Source organism: Parambassis ranga, chromosome 3 (assembly GCF_900634625.1).
Source record: "Parambassis ranga chromosome 3, fParRan2.1, whole genome shotgun sequence".
NCBI lineage: Eukaryota > Metazoa > Chordata > Actinopteri > Ambassidae > Parambassis > Parambassis ranga.
This window is the reverse complement of record NC_041024.1, coordinates 8,139,235-8,161,152: the sequence shown is the minus strand read 5'-3', so window position 1 is coordinate 8,161,152 and position 21,918 is coordinate 8,139,235. Positions and strand designations below refer to the sequence as shown.

General features: G+C 38.3%; 1 protein-coding gene across 2 annotated transcripts in view; it reads right to left on the bottom strand.

The window, feature by feature from the left end:
- The window catches only part of pcdh9 (protocadherin 9), a 167,723-nt gene that overhangs the window by 117,897 nt on the left and 27,908 nt on the right, over window positions 1-21,918 (bottom strand). For both annotated transcript variants that reach the window (XM_028402624.1, XM_028402625.1), the window contains exon 3: window positions 954-1,055. In XM_028402624.1, the coding sequence (XP_028258425.1) occupies window positions 954-1,055 (102 nt within the window). The remainder of the gene's footprint in view (window positions 1-953; window positions 1,056-21,918) is intronic.

The following is a 21,918-nucleotide window of genomic DNA, read 5'->3' as shown; positions in this document are numbered from 1 at the left end:
AATAGTTTTTAGGGGAATAATATTGAGAATAACCAGTTGCTGCTGCAAACTTCAGATGAAGCCAATTTGTTCAAGTGATGTTTTATGTTATGATACTGGCTTATTGAAAGTTGCAGGTATTTTCACTGAACTTATTTAAAGAAATCCAATCAATAAATCTCTCTGAAATCTCTAATCCCTGAAAAAACACTTTGAACTGAAGAAAGCTCAAGGTTGAATAGTGGAATATGCCATGTGCAGATATCAAAAAAGCAGAGATTGATATACATAGATATAATTATATATATGGACAGACAGAAGATATAGTGGCTCTTATAACAATAGCAAACTGTGCATAATACATTGTGATGAATAAGGAATTTACACACAGCAAATTATTTCTGGATCATCAAAAATAAACTTGATGGTGCAGTATGCTATGAAGGCCAAATACAGTGAGAGAAATTTACAAACCCACCCTATGTTGATATACTGCAGTTGATAACAAAGAGTAAGAAAAACTGACATCATTAGGATTCGCCAGCGTGCAAGCAAAGCAACACAAGCAAGCCTCCAACCCCCAGATGACTATCAAGCACTGTGTTTTCCAAGCATGGAGGTAATGAGACAAATACTTATTACTCAACTAAAAATGGCATGAATATTAGCATCGTATTAGGCCTGGATTTAATGATGTTGTAAGTACAATATGTCATGGTAACTCAGACGCAAAGCGTACTTAAACACTGTACAGAGAGGAAAGAGAGAATATGAAGACAGTGCAGTGTCTCACACACAGAAGCATGCCACGGATGAAGGCATGGATGAGAAGATGGTGCTGAATCTAACAAATCATAAGTGGGCTCGGCATGGAATGCTGAATGAATTGAAAATAGCGTACAACATTTTTTATGAAAAGCAACGGCTGCTTATTAGGTGATCGTTCAGTTAGAAATGGGACCATCGGTACTCACTAAAGGGGTGCAAGGGGTCCAATATTCAGGGTTCAGCTCAGCTCGCGGACGAAGGTCCAGATATTCAGGGTTCAGTTCAGTGCGGGCACGAGTTAATGTTCCCTTCATGGAAGATTGAAAGAAAAATCGTTAGAATTGCTTGTTTAACTTAGGTACGTAAGAAGACTTAACAATTTTAAGAGCCCACAGACCCCAACATGGGGCATGTAAACAAAATACCATTGTACATGTCACACTAATCAGTTCCATTAAACCTGTTTCACTGTCTTCACTTAACCAAGTAAAGACATACAATTAACAGAAGTCATAATGCCTATTTATATTAATGAAAATAAAAATGCCATTTCAACATTCACAAAGCATGTTCAACAGGAATTTCTATAAAATGAGGAGCAAATGAGGTTAGAATCCAGTTTTCCATTCCAGAGGCCCTCTGCCCTAAATGACAGGCCAGTGGAATGGACTGAATCTGCTGGGCCCCATGAGGTCTATGATGTATACTGTAATTATCTGCTGATTCTCAAAATGGCTGTGTGTAATGAGGCTATGCTGCATGAAGCTCCAGGCATAAATCGCTGTCTTTAACTGACTTCCAGATGACCAACAACAACACAGAGCAGAAGCAGAAAGAAAAGAGGGAAATGGGTTATCTGGGCGGAGGTACTATATAGCATCCAACTTCTTATCAGTAAATGACATACTGCATGCTTAGGACAGTTTCCTGTCTCCTAAAAATAGTCAATTCACTTGCAGGTATTTATTTGTTTATTATAGCTTGGCTAGCCATATATTAAACACTCACTGCTCTGTATAGCCATGCAATACAGGTGGAGACTTCTTATTATTGATGCTGTGTTAGCCCCAACTATGTTGAATGGCAACATGCCAGTCAGCCAGGCAGCCTGTCAGCTGTCATTGGCATGAAACTGCCTCCATAATGTGACTCACACACATAATCATAAACAAGTAAACAGCTACCACCCCCTCCACAACACACATACACATATCTTGAATATCAGCCCAAATGTTTTTTGTTTGTTTTTTTATGCACATACAGTCACTAAAAGGAATTTCATATTTTTAACCATCTTCCCTATATATATATATTAGTGTACAGAAATATAACATTATCCCCAGAAGATAAATAGAATATATGAGGTAAGATTTTTCAGTTTTCACTTGTTGGACTGCCAACATTAAGAACAAACGCTAGAGTTAATTTAATTAGTATTACATCTCAACATCAGTGCTTGCCTATAGCAGTCAGCAGTTTAACTAAATATAAAATGTAGTTACACAAACAGTATTTTGCAAAAAAGCTACATGATTAGGTCAATTTTTATGGAAATGTTACTATGTGAATGTTGATACCGAATATTTTACAGTATTATTAACAGCATCCCAGAAACACCGTGCTTTTGAGCTAGCTGCATTAGTTTATCACTTAAACCGAGTCATTTTTTTTGTAAGTCAAGCTAACATTTTAAAACTAAAGCATTTTTTCTGCCATAAGAATTGTGCTCTCTGACGCACTCTGCCATAAAAATAGGCTTGGTGAGGCCTCATACTTTAACACAGGTGGGCTATTGCCATTCAAGTCACTGAACACAGGGAAGTAATTCAGTGGGCATTTTTTGAACAGTTGGTCCTCATGACTTAGTGCCATTTTGTTCACAATGGCAAGTGCAAGCACTGGTGGTCCATTATTCAACAATTGTTATTTTAAGCATGGTGAGAATGGTAAAAAAAATGAACTGCCCACTGCTATTCTTACTGGGAAAATAACCAGGACTTATAGTTTAACTGCTGTGGTAAATTCCAAAAATGGACTAAGACCATTTTAACAAGAAACGTTTCTCACAGCAGTCTCCCTCACAAATTCTTCCAATTATTAGAGAAAGACGAGAGAAATGGGTGAAAAAGGGTAGCGCAATATTCAGAACCTCTATCTCATATGCATCATCTTAATATATTCCACTTGTCTGTCACTCTAATTAATGGCAGTCCTTCTCCATAAACCGCCCAGAATGTGAGATTATTTATTAGTACCTAGCCATTTATCACCAGTGTGATAAGTGACAGTGAGAGGGGAAGTGAGAGTTGGCAACATTTTAATTGATCATTTTTCACTCCACATAGTCAGAGTGATTGTGGTAAATCCTTGGTTGCCGTGTGTGATACTGTCAAAGCTGACAACAAAAATAAGGTACATGAATAAAACAGGTTATTGAGATTGATTGAGTGCCTGCAGTGACATGGGGTTTCAATACACTTTCCATTACCTGAAATGGAAAAAAATAAGGTTTTAGATCGAAATGTTGCTGCAGCAGATAAACAGATCATTAAAGTTATGGAACCACAAAGAAATGAGGTATCTGCTTCTGCCTTGATATTTTATTCTTTATCTATGCTCCAGTTTGACAATGCATGTGCACATATCCTGTTAATATACCTGAAATTAAGATTAAAATTATTCTGTGGCCTGACCTATAGAGATAAAGAAAATATTGTGATATTGATCATCTTTAGGGATAAAATGTTTCATTTCCAGTTAACTGAGGCCGAAGAGACTGAGGTGAGCATTGGAACACATTGAAGGTACTCCAATAATTTACAGTGTTGTTGAAAAAAAAAGGAGAGAAGGGAGAACAAAATTAAACCAGCAAGGCATTGTCACAACAGCCTGTGCTGACAGATTTTGGGTAATTTTATGACAAGAGGACTGTTACACAACTATAGTGCAGTGGAACGGAGGGGTAGAGGAATACATTTTCAGTTACCAGTGACCAGTTAGAAGACCCTCCCAAAGAGAAACTGTTCCCCTCGTGTGGGGAAGTGGCTTTAATCAGAAGTGAATATATGCCATCTCATTTTTCTGTGGGAGGATATACCGTAACCCATTTGCTTATTGTATTGTAAAGCTAGCCCCAACCACAGACCATTGCCATGGTGCTTATTCATGCCACAAACCTACTTAAATATGCAGCATATAATGAGAGATCTTGCAGGGTTATGTCCTGACTGACTGGATGCTGAATGTATTCGCTTGTTGCTATAGCGCATCTGCCAAACAAGAGCATGGGAATTAAAAATAAAACGTTTTTGGAATAACTTAAGGAGAACAAGAGGGACCATTATGCCTCATATACCTTAAAATGGCCACTGTTTCTACACAGCAAACCAGAGCAAAATGAACTTAAATGACCAGCATGTACAGGTGAGGATAATAACATATTCCTGAAAGTCTCTATGGTCCTGTAAAGCTACTCTGTTGAACTTGTCTCTGCACCGTAGGCTGAGAAGATGAGTTTCATTAGGGGGATAAAACACACTTTAATTAGCTTTACCATTAGTCTAGCCCTGCCAAGCCTTCCCAGTCACAGCAGACCTTTAATTCTGTTTAATTACCTTAGAGATACCACTGTATGCACTCTTCCTTGACATCACAAGACAACATTCATTTCTCAAATGTTGTGTGTGTGTGTACTGCTAAGAGAGGAGCATGATGTCTATCTTGTGACTAGTGGCAAGAATCATGAGGGAGAAACGATACTTAATATATTACAGTGGGTGGATGACTTATTCAAGCAGTCCTTCAATCATCAGTTGTTTATTTAGCAATTTACTAGGTGTCAAGTGATCACATCAATATATCAACACAGTCTGTATGTTACATAGATACATCAGAATGAGGACCACTACAAAACTATAGATAAGAGACAATAATATACATTTAGCACATTCCACTTGTAGTATAGTGTTAATATTAACATTTACAGTAGTAAAATCAATCACAGCATCATCTGACTTGTCTCTGGATATTGCCCACTATCGGTTAATATATTACTGCCATAATCACCCTGTACTGGCACTGCTGTCTCCTTCTTAGCAGCCTGCTGACTTACAGTCGGAGCTCCGGTGATGCAAATGAGCCCATAAAATGTCCCTATGTGGGAAAATTCCCTCTGGACATCAGACTGAGATCAGCTGAGTAGGTCTTGTCACATCTTTCGCTATACAAATCCTTTAATCCTACAAAATACTTTGATTTTTAAGGGTTGTTTACATTTTTTTGTTGCCCAGACTTCATCACTAAACAGTAAAATTAATGAAAATATATATATATATATATATATATATATATATATATATATACATATTTTACATATAAAGTTTGAGCTAACAACAAGGGCAGGATTGAAAGCAAAATGTGCAGTGCAGAAGAAAATAGATGGAAGAAAAGTGGTGACGATTAGAAAACGAGAGCACAGAGGGAGCTACTAACTTATTTATATTAAGCTGTTGAGATGGCTATGCGAGAAAATCTGTGATTATTATTCTTTGATTTGCAAAGCAATGCTGTGATTGGCCCCTCCTTTGGTGGCAGCATTAAACTTTATGTTTATGGGTCCCAGTGTTAAGCCCATTTCCACGCTCCTCCATTCCACACACTAAGTATTGACATTCCATTTAAGTTGATGACAGTGAGGAGGGTTTTTTTATGACAGAAATGTAATGGAATGCACGCAGCCAGTATTGCAGTAAAAAAAAAATCACCCAATTACAAGGACAGCTTTGCGTTGTTGCAGAGTAAAGAAGATATGCCCCTCTGCTTTGTTCAGAAAGAACAAAGGGAAAGGGATTCATCTCAACCCTCCGCCCTTCCACTCCCTCTGCTGTATTAAAACTCATACAAAGAGAATATTCTCTAATGAAAAACCCACCATGTGCATGTGTATGTGTGCGCTGACAAAAAAATGATATAGAGATTATGTTTGATATGGTAATTAATTACACAAGTTTAAAAGTGCCCCAGCTGCATGTAAATTAACAGACACAATATTTAAAGTGCATTCATAGGGGAGGAAGTATAATAAATGTAATAGTGTGGATTGTTAACATGGCTATTCAATGGAGGTACTTTGTGAGCACATGGAAAACAAATTAGGTTAAAGTCTTGTGACAAGATAAATAAAACCTTGATCAATTAAGTGGTTTAAAAAGACGGCAGTCCGGCACTCAATGGGAGCAGTCTTGCTGTTACAGTTTAATTCTTGAGCCACAGAGAGCCATTGATTCTCCCTGGCACCCCGTCCTTGTCATTACAGTCGATGCTGAGGCCAGCCCAAACTGTTCTCAATGACCGTTAATGGGTTCAAGGAATTCAGCCGGACTTGTGGCAGAATTCTAATGAGCAGATTTTATGAATTTGGAGTGCAGGGACTGGAATGCGGCATATCGTTCAGAGAACACAGAGAATACATTAACAAAACAATTCTGTGCCATTAGTGCACTGTTGGAACCTAAGATGCTGAAATGGAGGTGATGAGGTCAGCTTCTCTGATGAAACAAGCTGCAACAGTAATAACAGTAATCTGGCTAAACAAATAATTCAAAGGTATCCTTGTAACTAACTGAACTAACAAACAGCAGCAGCAGTTTTTTTCTTCATCTATTCTATAAGAACACCTTTCATCTTTCAAGTGCAGGACTTCATCTCACCGGGCTTCTGTCTCTGGTTCTGGCCTGAATAATGTTACCCAGGGAGTTCTCCCAAAGGAGCTATGTACAAAAAGAATAGGAAGTTGTTGCAGAGCAGCACTTTTCTCTGAGATCAGATAGGTTTCTAGTGGTCACACCAGTGTGTACTTTTCTGACCTTCATTTTCTCTACAGACACTTTTTACTTGCTCGTCTTAAGAGAGTAGTATGTCATAGTTTAGACAGCGATCCCTCCTCTTCCTTTTTTTACACACTTAAGACATCAATGACCTATTTAAAGGCAGATTCTCTTGTTGTTTTCTGTGTACCCAGCCCTTTTTAATCATATGTTAATCAATTTAAAACAGACCTTAAGATTGAAAAATCGTTTTTTATAGTGTAACTTAAAACAGAACGGAGTTGAAGAGTTGAACTAATAGAAACATAACCTTGTCAGAACTGCAGTTTTATACGCAGCCATTCTTAGACAACACAGACATTTCCTCACTGTGTGCTGTATGTCTCTATCCATCTTCTGTCTTTGTTTCTCCATCTAGTCAAAAGTTCTTTGTTCAATTTGGAACCGCTGCTCTGCTTCAGAAGAGCTCACTGAATTGAAGAAGCCTTTGCAGTAAAAGTCCCGCATTTAAGTCAACTGAGCATTCCCCTTTGACGCCAATCAATGTTTTCACAGTCCAATATACCCGGCTTCAGACCGGCTCTACCCCACCCTATTAAATCTAACTCTGGACAATGAAGGGGAGAATGGTTGTACGAATTTAAAGTAGCCTAAATCCACGCTATCCAATTTGTAAGTATGGGTTACAAAGAAAAAGGCTATTGCCTTCCATGGAGTATGAGCTGTATAGATTGAGAGACATTATTCTCTAACCTCCATGCACTGAGTGCATTACATTCCTTCCTTCCTGATGGGGATTCTACGTCTTGAAAAATACAGACCTACAAGATTGAATCCTGTACAGCCTTCAGGTAGGACACAGTGTACGCATAAGCTGAATGGCAACTGCTCTCTTTCTGTGCCAACTCCTGGACATTTTTAGCAACAGTAGCAAGAGTGCAGGTCTCCAAGAATGGCACTGTCAGTTGGAAGTATAAGGAGCAGCATGGACTCTGCAGGCAGCTACCAGAACATCCAATCGCCTCAACTGTATTTCAAATAAGTGAATCTGTAGAGCTTTATGAAAATGTAAAAATAATCCACAAAACGGTCATGTGACACAAAGAAATGTAGTGTACACAAGCTGTATTGAAGATAAGCCTCATGCTTGTGTACAGTAGGTGTTTACAGTATGGTGATAATAGAATTTAACTTCAATAATGTTTTGCTGTCCACAGCCTTAAATGTAGTGCAGATGTTGTTATGTGACAGAAATAATTGTGAGCATCCGGAGCATAATTACAGTATGTTGCACCATTAAAACTGCTATTGTCCAAAAATGTATCAACAGCTGTCAGCCATTATCACATATAATCTACAATATAGCACAATATACTGTCACTAGTTAAATGTGAATAAGATAAATAAAGGGTCTTAAGATAAATATGTGTATACTAATACAAAAATAAAAGGCAAGTGAGAGGGTAAGGAGCATTTTAAATATCAAGAGGCCATAAAAGTTTGAATTGAGTCGTACAATCATTAATTATTATAACACTATAAAATTATAAGACACTACATTAAAGCCACACCAAACAGATGGGTTTAAATATCGTTGTTTTCTGTGTCTCTCAAATCCTCATGAAGGCTGTTCCAGTGGCTTGGAGGTTAATGGCTGAAAGCACCATCGAAGGTTTCCGTTGTGCTTTTTGCAACCGCTCGAAGAGGATCTGAGGGAGCCTTCATGGTTCATAAATTAAAAGCATTTATCATCAATAGTCTGGTGAAAGCCATAGCCAGGTATAGTGCCTTATAAAATATTAAAAGCCAACCACTATAAAGACTTTAAACCTGGTGTATTGTGTACTGTCCTCCTGTTCTTATAGTCAGCACCAGTGCAGCAGGAAACTCTGGATTAATTATAACTGATTTATTATATTATTCACTATACTGGACAGGAGATCATTACAATAGTCTTGCATTCTACTTATGGAAGGGCGCATTAGTCTCTTTGTTTTGCACAGAGGGAAAAATGCCATCAGTTTGGAAATATTGTTCAAATGATGAAAAAGTAGCTTTTGGAAGAGCCTGCACAGGAACCTTGGAATTAAAATCAAGTCAAAAACCATTTTAAGGTTGGCTTGCACTGAGTTTTAAGGTCATTTTCTCCCTTCAGCTTCTGGACCACTGCTGATCATCTTTGTTAAGCCAACAAAATGTAAACAGTTAATCAGATAGCATCCCTGAGATATAGTATAAAGCTTGAATTTCTAGAATATAAATAAACTCTTTAACCTAAAAAAATGCAACTCTGTGTCTGTGTCACTGTCAAAAATAATAGCTGTATCAAATCATGAACTGGTTATAGTATCACTGTGAAATTTGCTATTGGAAGCAATTGTTTCAGTCTGTGGTTTTCCTTATCAGACACTGGTAGTCACAGCTGGGTGCCGAATGTAAGGCAGATACCCACATGGCTCATACAAAAGCCTAACCATCAGGCAGTGATAGTCAATTAACATTTCATCAGCCAGTTGAAAAGATTCATGGATTTGTGTCTGTCAGCGTGCTGAATGCGACTCATGATATGTTAGAGAACGGCACAGCTGACAGTGTGAGAAAATGCCCATATCTGTCAGCAGTTTTCAACAACTGTGGGCCTGCGTGTCGGGGAGTCAGGACACAAGCCTTCAAATACTCAACTCAAATATGAACACCTTCTCTTGCGATGGTATTTTTAATGTTTGATCATCAATGTAATATTACTATAAGGAGGAAGCCCCGATATATATTTCTCTACTAGCACTGATCCATAACTGAAATATGAGAAGTACACACAGTTACTATATTAAAAAAAAAAACCTTGATCAATTAAGTGGGTTTTTTATCTTCTTCACTGGAACAAGGGGAAGTGGAAACTATGTCTTTTTTGTTTGTTTGTTTTCCTGTAGTGTGGTCAGTTGTTTCATTGGCTACACAAAGACATTAGACCACTGCAGCTGGCTTAGCCTTAACATTAAAAAAACAAAAGTGGGGCGGGCACTTCCTTTAAATGAAGGCCCTGACTGGTCAACTAAGGTGTCAATCAAATGTCAAAGGTCAGTGGCCATTTTGAAATCCTGCAGTGTGGTTGCATGCCACATTGGCAACAGCAACCCATGGGGTTTTGTGGATCTAATAAACTATTTTGAACTTATGTTGGAATATTTGGACCGATTGCTGACAAGGTTTTATGGATTGGTGGATTACGGGGAGGATGCTTTTTTTAGGTGAGTTCAATCTTGTTTGTTGTTTCTAGTCTGCCAAAGGCCTTGATTGCACCTGCTGCTGTAGTTGTATCTTTATATAGTCTGCATCAATCAAATACAAATGGTCTTTGCAGTCATATGGGGGATACCCATGTAAACACTTTGGAGTAGATGTGCACATGCATGAAATATAGTTGTGCATGGCATGCAGGTTGGCTGTCGGGATTGCTGAATCATTAAATTTGCCACACCATTTTGGCTATGGCTTAAAATAATACTATTACACGCTTGCTAGTTTCTGTTTTTGAAATGAAACACTTGAGGTAAAAGAACTCACTCAGCCTGAAAAGATACCCGGCATCAAAGTCAACTCTGTACAGCTTTGGTAGTTTGCATATGAGTTCACAGCATTTTCATCTGTATGATCTACCACTACTACAAGTGAGAACTAAAATCAAAAGCCTGGACACTGATTAGCATTCAGACTGAATTGTCAGTTTGACTTTTGCATTATGTCTTTATTGGTGACATGCTGGAGGAAGTGACTTCTTTCATGTCTTGAGGATGATTTGCTAAATGAGTTCAGTCACTCTGTGGGCTTCTGTTTCTGTGTCGGTGAAAGAAAGTTTCTAAACAAAGTCGTCTGCTTAAAATCTGTTTGTTAGGTTGAGATGGACTTTGTGCTCGCTTGTGTGCATTTAAATGAGCCACTTAGGAGTTCATTATCCTTGCTGATGTAACTGTCTCTCTAAAGACTGCACCTGTATCTAAACACTATGTAATGTAGTTAATCATTTGAAAAGAAAAAGTATGTCTGAGTATTAGCAATGTAAAAAAAGCCACTTTCTCAGGTTGTCCGGTTAATATTTGGCAATTATATTAGTGTGGTTTTAGTATTAGTATTTAATCTTACCAGGTATTTTGTGGATATTAAATCAGAGTCTAGGTACGTTACATTGCAGCTCTATGTACAATAAAGTTAGTGTTGAGTTTGTAACCACAGCTTCTGAGGCTGATGCTGAATACAGAGCAGTGCTTTTAAAAAAAAGTCATTCTGGCAATGAATATGCAGAAAAAGATATAAGGTAGAATCAACATGTTATGCAAAGTCATTTTTCCACTTTTGAAGCTACTTTAAGATATTGAAGGTTAAAATTAAAAGCTTGTTATTTTTACATATAACAGATAAGTATCTTGTTAACTATCCTCAAAGGTTTGAATGTCAAAAAATACCTAATTTACTGTAATTAAAACACTTTCTTGTATCAAAGGACCATCTGCCGGCTTCATCTGTGGGTTGCAGTGAACCTTTTTCCTCATGAATATGTAAATCAACAGTGAACCTGAAAGAATCAACCTAAAGCCGCAGGCCACAACCAGCCAGCAATAAATCACAAAGCGATAAGAAACAATATCAGAGCGGATTCAAATGAGTCAACAGCAGAGCCACATAAGGTAATCCACAATTAATAACACAAAGATGTCAGATGTAATCTGCGCTGGTCAATCCCTGGTGTCGGGGAATTAGATGAAGTCAAGTGTGTCAGCAAAGCTAATGGTCCAGATAGATTATCTTCAGGTTGATGTAGCTCGTGGACATGCTAAAGTCAGCTAACTCAATGGTGCCTGTCAGTGTTGCCATGTTTTACAGCTGAAGTGTTAAACCAGCTGGATTTTTTTTAGGACGTGGGCTTGTACAAACAGAAATGACAGGAAGAGGAAAGATTTAGTAGGTCGGTAGTGCTGTAGCTTCACATCTGTTGTCATTGGATTCAGGGATAGTGATGCTGATTTCAGATATACTTGGCATTTGATTGATGTACTAATTTTTGACTGCTGTTCACGTTTAAAAGATGACTGCTGCTCCTTCCAGAAGCTTTCACTTCCTCACAGTGAGTACTCAGAATTGCTGGTCAGGGAAAAAACTGCTGGATGTTTAACAGAAGTTCACTTGATATTGCAGTATTGATTCTGTTTCACACTTCAGACAAATTTTTTTATGCCCTAAAGGTAACACAAGAAAATAAAAGTGAAAGAAATCCCAGATCCAAGTTTTAGAGGCCTTTGGGAAGAAATTAAGTTCAGTTGGACTTTAAAGGGGCTGTTAGATGGAGTGTTGGATGTGATTTTGCCATCAACCTTTCACTTGTTCCACCATCCGCTATTACAATAAATTCTAAAAGCTGCAGGTCTCCTGCTCTCCCTCTGTTCTCTGCCATAAAGCAGTTTTCTTTGTGAGTTCCCGCATATTAGCAATGAAATCCAAGCCTGGAGCGTATGGATATGAAATGCAGCAGTGAAAGCTGCAGAGGCTGCCAATCTCCTAATTGTACTAGTATTTCTTTCTATTTTTGTGTCATGGTAGTTATGTAGATTTGTACATGCTGCACCTAAAAACAATCATATGTGACCATTCTACATAAATGTGTGACAAAAATGGCTGCCATTTAGCATCTGTACTGTATGTAACATTTTTTATGATTCTAAAATAAGAAATCCTAAAAAATTGCACAGTACTGTAGAAAATGCTGCCTTTGATTTGCTTTAATTCTGCATAGAACACTTGTAGCTCCTGCTTTGAAACCATTTAGAAAAATGTCTGATTATAAATGAATTGGTACTTAACATTAAAAAAAAAAAAAAAAAAAAAAAAAAAAAAAAAAAAGAATCCATTGTAGCGTTCTCCAGGAGAAAATCAAGTTTCTCTGTTGTTACTGTTCATGGCAGCAATGTGCACAAAGACCCCAAAGTGAAATTCACACAGGCTGGCTGATTTCAGGCCAGATGAGGGTCTGTGAATCATTCATTTATTTAATACTAAGAATCCACACTCAAAATTGGGAAAAAAAAGTCAGTAACTGTGGTGCAGGACAAAGCAGAAAATGCATGGATGGGTTAATAAACAATGTTTTTTATTATTATTATTTAATATATCAGTTGAGCTAATGAGCTAAGTTAGACTTTGTACCAAAACCAGCATTAGAAGGGAAGGAAACTCAAGTTTGGCTCTTATATAAAGTCTTTTTTTTTCTTTTTACCATAAAATTTTATTTTGGCTTTTCTATTCGGCTTTCTCTCTGCTTAACTGCGTGCCACAGTTGCTTTCACTTACTGCACGGGTACAACAAACCTCACCCCACTCAAATGGTTATCGCCTGCACAAAAAACCACAGACTTTCATTGTGGTGACTTGGCCAGGTCAAGAAAATGCTGAAAACTCAATTTTTGAGGTTACCAGGGTAACAAGTCCTGCTTCCACAATAACCTCCAGGCGCCTTAAGGTTTTCTGAGCTTTTATTGTGAAACTTTTACATTTGATGTTGTGGAGCAATTTACAGGAGCTTCTATTTGTCTAGAAGCCTGCGATGTTTTGAGGCATAGTCACAATCTGTGCACAAAGGTTGAAATATCTAACTTTTACTACACATTTCCCATCATAAAAGTGAACAAAGTTCTAGAAAAGCTTTCTTGAAACATTTAGTGCTCTTTATGACATGTAAAATGACCTAAAATCAGTGAATTCTTCCTTTTTATTTCCTGACTTCAGGCACAGTGTGGGTTGTGCTTGTGTTTTTTAGACTGGTCCTCCTTAAGACCTGAAACCTCCAGCAGCTGAACTAAAACTAGAAATCAGACTGCAGCAGACAGGCTGTGTATTGGCTTCTCACGTACTTGGGAAGTTGACTGCCCACAGGCCTCTGATTTAGTCCTTTGCCTGTCTTATCATATTGAAGAATCAAACGCTGCAAATGGAAAGCATTTTCTGTGGGGATATTACTTTAGCAGCAATACAAACAGAAACCACTTGCAGCCTCAAACTACATTTAAAATTTTAAGATAACTTGTCAGGTGTGATTACTGTTTGAATCACGACTCTATTCTTCATCACTACTATTAAGAAATCCCTTCTACCTATGTGGTAACTTTGTGAAATTTCTTTACAGATCACTTTTAAACCTGGAACATTTTCTGCTATTAAAAAAGAATTGCTAAATCTATTTTTTCCCCAAAAAAACCTTGACCACCTGAGCTTTTCCAAATGTCAGCATTTAGCATCCTCTGTATGTTGCATGTTCTCACACACATACTTGAAAACTGTGATAATGTGTAGATCTGCTGTAGTGATCACTGTCTCCCTCCTACGAGATATTTAATGCCTAAATCTCTTTCTAACTGGCAGGGAACCACATAATTGGCTGTGGTCCATTTGCTCACCCGTGTGTGTGTGTGTGTGTGTGTCCTCTCACGAACAGCAGATTTTAATGAATCAGTTTTACAGTGATTAGAGCTCCTGGCTATGAGCAGGTCAGGGATGGAGTGAACAGCTCTGACCACTGAGACATGGCCAAGCATGGATGTCTGCAGCCTGCCCAGTCTGAGCACAGTGTGATGGGCTTAATCAAAACGCTGCAGTTTTCTCTCTCCCTTGATAACTCTTTATCTGCTGTGTCACTGCAATTCACTATCTCTTTCTAAGAACGTACGTAATCTTTTCCCGCGTATTAGCTCGGTCTGTCTCTCGCACGCATTTCCTCCTCTTTCCACCCTCTCTCTGCTGTAAGTCTCTATTTCCTCCTTCCCATAATGCAGTTAGTCTCTACACACACTGTATCCATGGTACCCGTGTGTCTCGAGGGAGCAGTACTACAGGTGACTGAAGCAATTTAAAATTATGCTCACTCATGTCTGTTTCCTGTCACAGTTTATACCGCTCAACATTTGATAAAAATGTCAAGAAATCTGAGTGTCATTCTGTTATTTTAACCAGCCGCAGTTTTACAGGTATATAACGGCTTTTACAGTTTCAGCACCTGTAGGTAATTCCAATGTGGAATTTTGATCAGTTTCATTATGTCCATATCATAATGTGATCTATATGCCAGCCATCCCCTCAGGACACCATAGCGACACTACAAGAGCTAAATGGAATTCAAATTTTCACTTTAATTGTAGAGATTTTTTTCTAAAGGATCTTTTACAGCCACAAAGCCTGATGCTTAATCTAACTGAATGCAGGCCTATATGCTCAAACAGTGAATCCATGTATAGCTTGAAGGTTTTGCTTTACTTGACTGCATTTTATGCTACTTATCTCACTCCTGATTCCTGATTCACTAGGTTACTTTCAGTGGTGAAAAGTAAATAAGTATTTGTACTTGGTAACTGTACTTAAGTATTTTTTTATGTATTTATACATATATAAACTGGACTGTACTGCTGGACTGATGTGAGGTCAGAAATGAAGGTGGTGTCACGCTGCCAGCTGTGTTTCTATAATGAGCCTCAATCATGATGCTGGTTCTCTGGCTCAGTTAGCTAACTAGTCAGCTACTGTCTGCTAACACAAATCCATCCATTAATCATAACATTAAGCTAAAGCAGGAATACTTGCACAGTAAAAATGCTGAATGCCTATTTTTAATAACCAGCCTCTCTGTTCACTTGATGCCCACAGCCTGCCTCATGACACACAGACCTGTCCATAGCTGGTTCTGGTATATTAAAAGATTTCTGTACTGAAAATGTAAATTAACTACACATTGTCCATTTTAAGATGATTTCTTTGATTATTTTAAGCTGGTCAGATATCCTTTGCAATGGAAATCAAATATATGTATTCAGTGCATTACTACTTTTAATACTTTAAGTACATTTAAAGGTCAGTACTTAAGACTTTTACTTAAGTAGGATTGTTGATGTAGCACTTATACTTTTACTTAAGTATATATTTTGCTGGTTATTTGTACTTTACTTTACTTCACTTAAGTACTAAGCTTCAGTACTTCCTCCACCACTGGTCAATTTGAAGACATACATTTAAAATGTGTGATCAGTCAGATATTTTAAAAAAGCAAACAATATATGGACCATCTTCCAATAATATAACTGACTGAAAGTTGACTGGTGCTTAATAAGTGTTTTTGCTCCCTGTGCCTCTGTGTTTCTATGTTTCTTTTATTTGCAGTGGAGTTAAGTTTGAATTATTCTTCCATTACTGCACAAAGCACCAATGATTATACTTGGTGATTGATGCTGTTAATACTCTATGTACTGGTGCAGTGCCTGTTCAAAACAGGCCTGCTCTGAATGAAGAAGCACTGAACCAAATAACCAGCAAAAGATGAGCAGAAGCTGCGCGGCGCCCATGATAAACTTTATTTCCTTAAATAGTGATGATTGCAGAGCTTGAGGGGGAATCTGTTGATTCAAAGTTTTAGCTGCGTTGTAATGACCACTTATATGAACAACTTCAAGCATGACGCTGCTTTTAATTCCTTGCCAGCAATACACACACCATTTGTCAAGCAGATTGGCAGAATGGTTGGACGATATGGAGGTAAAACTCCCATCTATTATGCATTATACCAAAATCCTACAAATATAACCATTTTGGCGGCTCATTCCTCATCTGTTGCTCTGAGAACACTAAAAAATAGTGTTTAAAAGTAAACATGCACACATACAAATACCTTCATGAGCATCTGCTGGTTGATAAGCACGACTCGTAGCCTGAAGCCCAGCCTCTGCAGTGATACAAAGCATGGCTCACAGCAGTGCACTGCAGAGCCAACTCCACTGATTTACCATGTCAACTTCTCTAATTCACCATGTTCTCCATGTTGGCCAGACAATCCATGTAGACAGCCTCAAACCAACCACACTGACAGGAAAGGCAACGGCAGTTGGGGGTCTGCCCAGTGCGTCTCTGGCTATGACACACCTGTCAATCAAATGGAAATGCCACAATGTGCAAGCCAGAGAGCTGTTGTGCTGGCGCTCCTGCCAAAAGGAGCCACCGATGTAATTTCTTTGTCAGCATTGCAGTCTACATTCCAAATTAGTGATACCTCCAGCTTGAAATTTACACTGTTGTCTGATTTTTCGTTTGGTTTATTATTCCATAGATTAAAATTTCCTACCTACATTATAGATACCTCAATACACTGTGCTATTGATTTACCTTGTAAGGCAAATATTTGCTGAGGATACACTACCCACTTAGCCTTAGCCAGCTTAGTCTCCAAAGCAGATAACTTTGATTATCATGTGATGCCCTTAAAGAAATGTGTTCAGCAAATGTGCCACCAGAGGTCAACAAGCAGCATTTCCCATTTACAAATGTTTCATTGTCCAGTTTGTGAACCCATTAGATTGGTCCAGTCACTGCTCATTTCGTTTACAGTATATTTGCAAGCATGAAGATTAAATGTATAAATGCGAAGTGGACTTGGATTCAGATGCTCCATTGTTCAAAAATAATCTCCTTAACATTGGCCAAAAAATCAATTTACCTTCTTTGTAGTAAATCAAAGGATTCAAGCCCCTCTTGGATATGAATGATAAAGTCTCTTTAAGATGTAAAAGATTATTTTAATTTGCCTGGTTTATCGTTTTTTTATGTGGAGCCACGTGCAGGTATGATGAATTCAACCCTTTCAAAGACAGTTGATGGCTGATTAAAATGCCAAGTTTTCATCCAGATGTGGGCTTTAAGGCCTCTGTGTATAAATATATACTGAATATCATATGGTGATAGAACAGAATAGAAAAAAAAATGTCAAAATAATCAGTAATCAGCACAATATGTCTTTTACCTTTAAAATACTGTTGATTAGAAATGTCCTATCTCTGTTCTCAAACCTCTCAATATTCATGAATTGTGATATTTGACTTCTAGGCAGAGACAATGACATCTCATCGCTATCACATACTATACTTCACTACTAAATCACTCCTTTTCTTTTCAACTGTCAAGCTATCAAAGGCTGTTTTTCTTCCTGGCCGTGTACAGCAGCAATCAAATGTATAGTAATGAGATAGAAACTACCTGAAGTCCTTAAATTAGATCAATGGATGCCTTCATTCTGTTGTCTTTTTCTTTCACTGTTAAAACACATGGAAATGATGCAGAGCGACAAATAGGAGAGATGCATACTGTATATAAGCAGTAATTTTGTCTCAATGGGTTTTCTTATGAATTATTATTACAGCCTGAACTCCATGGTAAACCAGCCCCAACACTACAGTAACTGTTTTAATATTTCCTATGCACTGTACAGAGAGTTGTACATGCATTGTGTTTTTTTTCTGGCTTTTTATTATTTTATTTTTTTAACAAACCAAGTTTGTCCATGTTCATGTTATTATTTTGGTAAGCTTTGCCAGTCAAGGATAAAAGGCTTTGTTATATGGGCTATACTGAGTTTTTGAGAGATTAGCTTGTTGGTCGACCTACCGTTACATGATGACAAAACAAAAATTATCCATGTGTCCCCGGCAGATTGTCTGCTCCAGTGCTCATGCTTGCATGCCTGCACTAAAAGCGTCGACTATCCATGTAGCTGACTGAGGAGGCTGAATGGACAATGACTATTTACACCTACTATAAAAGTATAATGTGAATCTGGAAATGCTATATGGACAATGAACAACCTGACCGTGTCCTTGCATTTACACATAGTACTTGATGTCTGCATCTGTCAGCTTAGTAATTGGATCTTGTTTTTTTTATGAGCGCTTTGCAAAATAAGGACAACGCAGGAGAGGTGAAGTGGTGCCAAGTCTGTGCATATAGCCACACGCAGGTGTAGAGAGTCACAAGGGTTTTTGAATGCTGCAGAGCCAAGACTTATTTTTGTTATTGCAGCAGCAGTTGTCCTCAGAGACTCTTCACTGAGAGACGTGGTACGATGCCATGGTAGTAATGTTTCTGTCCTGTCGGTGGATACTTTCTCACTAATGCAAACACATGGTGCAGATTGCATTTCCACTTGGCTGACTCCCTGGCTGTGATCCGGTGATAACATGAGCCAAACCACCTATAGAGAACCTCCCCCCTCATGTGGGAACAAGCAACTACGTCACACTGTTTGCTAATTTGATTACTAATATGCATACTTTAGTTAATTCCATTATTCTCAAGGCTATTTTTGAGGCTAAACTATTATGATAAACAATGTCAGTACAATAATTTCTAAATGAGGGACATGGAGTCGTCAGACACATACAGTACCTGGTTTGCTTTTAGGACTACCGTGCTTCCGAGTCCTTCATCTTCTATCACAACGCACTGTAAGTGGAGCTAGAGAGTTGCTCATATCGATCCTAAGAGATGACAGTTTACTGAAACAAAAGCTGCTTCTTAAATCATAGGAATGGCCAGTTTCCCAGTACATTTACAGGATTTCAAGGCTCCGTCAGTAAGGATGCATGAATTGCTCAACTGTTTTTTTTTTTTGTTTTTTTTACAAAAACAACATAAAAGAACAGATCTTTTATCAGTTTTACTCGTAATGGGGTGCGATACAGTGTATTAGACTGAGAGGGAACAGTCAGTCCTTGATGCTGGCGTGTTGGAAACAGAGGAAATGTGAGGGTCTGATTGACTTTTATACGAGCCAAATTGTAATGGCTCAACTACTAATTCAGAAGATCTCCAAAACAGCAGTTATTGTGGGGTGTCCACATTTTGCAGTGGATAGTGGGCCAAGGATGAGTAACTGGTGAACTGATGGCAGGGTCATGGGCATGTAAAGCTTAGCGTGTGCTATCAGAGCTTATTTACCATTAAGCAATGAAAGAATGGAAAGAGGCAAGCTGCTGCAGGCACCGAAATGCTCTGGGCAATCATTGTGCTAGTTGCTAAACATTGTGTCCTGGCATTCATGTAAATATTATCTGACACCTACAAACTACTTAAGCATACCATGTATACCCCTTAATGATCTTAATGATTGGCAAATTGTTTTTTTTCATCAGTATACACCTATATGTATATGGAAGTCCAGGCTTTGGACTCATTATGCTAATATTTGATTTAATCAGTATATCACAGCTTGACGTCAGAAATTTCATCTTTGGCTCGTGCTGCAGTGCTCTGTCAGAATGAGGGTTTGACATTAAAACCAATGACATTAAATATAATGTAGGAACATTACTCTGACAGAGTGCAAGAAAATAACCACCATAACAGTTTAGCAGGAAAAGGTCAGAATGGAAATGACTGTTCACTCATTATGGAGCTCCTGAGGCAACTTTTTACCGTCACTTGGAAATAATTGTCAAGACAGTTACTGCCACTGACTGTTACTTTTGACTGGTGTGAGAGTGAACTTCTCTCAACTGCTTTTCTGCGAGGCGCACTCCTCTTACTTAAGCACCTATATGTTCTTATTTGAAATATATAAAATATTATGCTAATATCTTAGGCACTCCAGACATTTAGATTCATTGTGCAGTACCATCATGCAGGCATTTGATTCATTGCAGATATATTCTGCAACATGACAACAACCCCAAACGTATAGCTAGAGTCAGAAAGAGCTATCTCTTGTGACAAGCAGAACAAAGCAGATGGTGTTGGCACCCACAGACACCTGATCTCAACTCTATGGAGTCAATCAGGAATTACATAAAGAGGCAGAAGTACACTGACAAGTTGTTCAAGATACTTGGAGCACCCTGCTGCCAAGTGCCTTGAAAAACTGTTACCTGTGAGAAATCCTCATCTTTAAAAGGCAAACAGAGGTTACTGCAAATACTGAATTGATTTATGTTGTTTCTTTGCTGATCTATCTTTAATTTTTGTGCCTTGTTGTATAGTGTGGCTTTACTTTACCCTTTTTATTTTTATGCGAATTTGTTTTGATAAATGTACACTATTTCAGTGCTAATAACTCTAAGTATTAGCACTGCTTTGGAACCTGGCCACCTGCTCACCTTCAAATATGTACAGTAAGGGCTAGGGTTAAGATGCTGTGGTCGATTTGGTGTGCACCCATATATGTTGAACAGGAATCCTCCCTTAGATAGACTCACAGCTAAAGTTCAATAGATGATACATCACTTACAGTCCAGAACCTGAAGCATTTAAGACGGTTAAGAGATTAAGTGTACCTTCTTTTGATCCATTCATGACTGGTTTACAGCTGTGACTCAGCTCAGCAGCTGTCACGTGTCAGCTGATGTACAAACTGACTTTTGTTGCAAACAAAACACATTTCAAATCACAAATTTGTCCCCTTAACATCATGAAATAACACACACATTATGTGCCAAAATTCAATTAAATAACATCTTAAATGTTAAAGTCTTCAGTCTAGCTTGAAAAGAAACATTGTATACACCTTTATCCTACTCAGTAATGTTTTGAAGAAACGAATAACTAGTGAATGAAAAGTAAACATAAAAATTGGCCTTAACAGCTGCTACAAATTAAGATCCATATCCATTTGTGGAGAACAAAGCTACGACTAACTGCTGTGTTGAGTGTACAGCATGTTAACATCTTTCCTCTTGATCCAAATACAAATGCCTGCAAATTTAAAGCACTTAAGTTGCTCTCCTTAAGTTCTCCTTCTTTCCTCTCTCCCTCTTTCCCAACTTAAACTTTATTTAAAGATGCCAAGGCAAAATCCTCCAGCTATGCTACAAATCTGTAGCATCTGTTGTATCACAAGACAGATAACTGATGTTTTTTTTTTCTTTTTTTGTCACCCCTGCCTCTCCCCACCTCTCTTTTCTTCCCTCTTGTGAACACATTCAATCCTCCATGTTGACTGGCCAAGATAAGACATCAGCTGCGAGTCATCAGGCACAAAAATGGCCTGCGGCACGCAGCTTTGCCTCGTCTTGACTCGCCTCGCGGCGAGGGACACATCTCTCCATCCCTGCAGCAATCGATGACACCCTGGTCACCTCTTGTCCCAGCTCCTCCCCCTCCTCCTCTCCCTCCCCCTCCTCCTCCTCCTCCTCTTCCTCACAGATATTTGCTGCTAAAGTGTGCTCTCTTTGTATGTGTGTTCCAACTCATGACTCAACTCGTGTCTGTACTTGGCCGTGCATGTACCAAGATAAAATGAATTAACAAAAGTGCAAACATAGAGGCACACAGGCAGACACACACTCATACACACGCCAAAGACAGTCAATTAAATGTTTGCCTGGGAATCTAATAAATTTTAAAGCCTCCTGGGTTCTCTTGTTTACATTAGTGATGTTGCCATATCAACAGAGATGAAGCTGAGAAATACAGAAAACAATAACGGTAATTTCATTATTATCAGACTTAATAGGAAAATGTTAAGAGTAAATGCATTCCAAAAAAATGAAGTAATTGT